This window comes from Wasmannia auropunctata, unplaced genomic scaffold (assembly GCF_000956235.1).
Source record: "Wasmannia auropunctata unplaced genomic scaffold, wasmannia.A_1.0 LD313979.1, whole genome shotgun sequence".
Taxonomy (NCBI): Eukaryota; Metazoa; Arthropoda; class Insecta; order Hymenoptera; family Formicidae; genus Wasmannia; species Wasmannia auropunctata.
This window is the reverse complement of record NW_012048911.1, coordinates 982-2791: the sequence shown is the minus strand read 5'-3', so window position 1 is coordinate 2791 and position 1810 is coordinate 982. Positions and strand designations below refer to the sequence as shown.

At 30.3% G+C, this 1810-nt stretch overlaps 1 protein-coding gene across 1 annotated transcript; it reads left to right on the top strand.

The window, feature by feature from the left end:
• Positions 1 to 273: 273 nt before the first annotated feature.
• Positions 274 to 1496, top strand: LOC105460891 (high affinity cationic amino acid transporter 1-like). The gene is made up of 2 exons (XM_011707379.1): positions 274 to 408; positions 1162 to 1496. Exons 1-2 carry the CDS (start codon positions 379 to 381, stop codon positions 1432 to 1434), a joined length of 303 nt encoding a protein of 100 aa, XP_011705681.1. The 5' UTR covers positions 274 to 378; the 3' UTR covers positions 1435 to 1496.
• Positions 1497 to 1810: the final 314 nt, after the last annotated feature.

Sequence of the window (1810 nt, the reverse complement as noted above, 5' to 3'; positions counted from 1 at the left end):
ATCTAAATACCGATCAAAAATTAAATATACAAATAAATCCAATCGGAATTAGAAAACGTTTAATTCTCTTCTTGGAACCGTTTAAAACAACAAAGAGATAATGTGGCAATGTTCGCATTCACATTGAAGTGTCGATGGTTAACTGTAATAAATATAGATAGAGGTTTACTTGTGGAAACGCCTTTCTACTAGTCGGGGAGACAATTCGGCCAATTAAATGAGAAGACTCGTCGAAGAAGAAGCGCCATGCCGCATGTCATCACATGATTTATATTAAGGCATTTTAATTAAGTCTCCTTAGTCGTGAGCTGACTGTTCGTGCGCGGACAGTTTGTAGAATTTATTTTTAACGTTTTTATACTTTCTCGCACAAAAAAAATGGATTTTGCTTTGACAAAACTTATTGTGGTAAGTCGTCCATTATTTCGCAAATTGTATACTTAGGTACATTTGTATATTCAATACATTCGTATTAGAAACATCGGTGCTAAGCAGGAAGACATATTCAGGCGATATAAATAAATTGTGAGAAGAATAATTCTCTTTTTATTTATGGAATTAATTTAAGTTTTATTTAAAAAATATTTGATAAACTATCGTGTCGATACAAAATAATTTTAATTTTGCTTTTTTTTTTAATTTTGAGAGTTTACTAAAAAAAAAATTATAAAACACCCAAAAAAATATGTTATCCTTTTAATGGTACCCTCTTGATGCTAAAAGATTTTCCTTTCAATATTAAATAAACGTTTCGAAAGATATTCTAAAATGTAGAAGAATGTCGAATTACTATGAGAATTGATTATAGCGCATGGTCCACGTCTTTATAGATAAATATGTTATAACTGAGGAATATGCTTCATGTAAAACTTTTTTCTTAGAGGAAATGGTTAAAGAAATTTCCCGCTTATAAGTAGAACATTTTTTTGGGTGAACAAATTAAAAAATTCCCAAAATTTTTCTACTAACAAATATTTTCGATATATATATATATATATTCCTATGTATATATATATATCGAAAATATTTGTTAGTAGAAAAATTTTGGGAATTTTTTAATTTGTTCACCCAAAAAAATGTTCTACTTATAAGCGGGAAATTTCTTTAACCATTTCCTCTAAGAAAAAAGTTCCTTCCTCTAAGAAAAAAATTCCTTTTTAGTTGCATAAAATGAAGTGGAAATTACGTGGATTGTACAAGGCATTTAGTCGCAAAAAAGTAGTGGACAGCACTCAAGAAAGTACATTGGCGAGAGTTTTGTCGACTCTCGATCTCACAGCTTTAGGAATTGGCTCTACTTTAGGAGTAGGTGTATACGTCTTGGCGGGATCCGTCGCGAAAGACCATGCTGGTCCTGCTGTGACCATTTCATTCGCTATCGCTGCGATAGCATCAATGTTCGCAGGTATGCATTTACGATTTACATTATTATAGTTAAGAAGACAGTGATAAAAGGACCATTCGGCGAACATTATCGATCTCCTTTTCTTATTATGAAACATTCAATTGAAATATAATTATAAATACATCTCCAAAAAAGTTTAATTCTTTTCTCAAACAGCTTTATGAAAAAAAATATTTCAAAGAAAACTATGCAAAATTAAATGTCAAATAATGACGTGTAATTTTTTAGTTTTCCAATCTCCTTGCTATCCAAAATCTCAATCCTTGCGACATAAATACGGTGTAGAATATGATATAAAAATTGCTGATGTTATTTTGAGACGTGATCGAGATAAATTCTTTTACCTATACGAGAATTTCATTGTCTGATTTAAAGATTCCTGAGCTAAAAAATTTAATTTATGAG

Coding starts and splice junctions, on each gene's coding strand:
- LOC105460891 (XM_011707379.1), top strand. CDS start 379: ATGGATTTTGCTTTGACAAAACTTATTGTG. Junction 409..1,161: donor CTTTGACAAAACTTATTGTG/GTAAGTCGTCCA, acceptor ATTCCTTTTTAG/TTGCATAAAATGAAGTGGAA.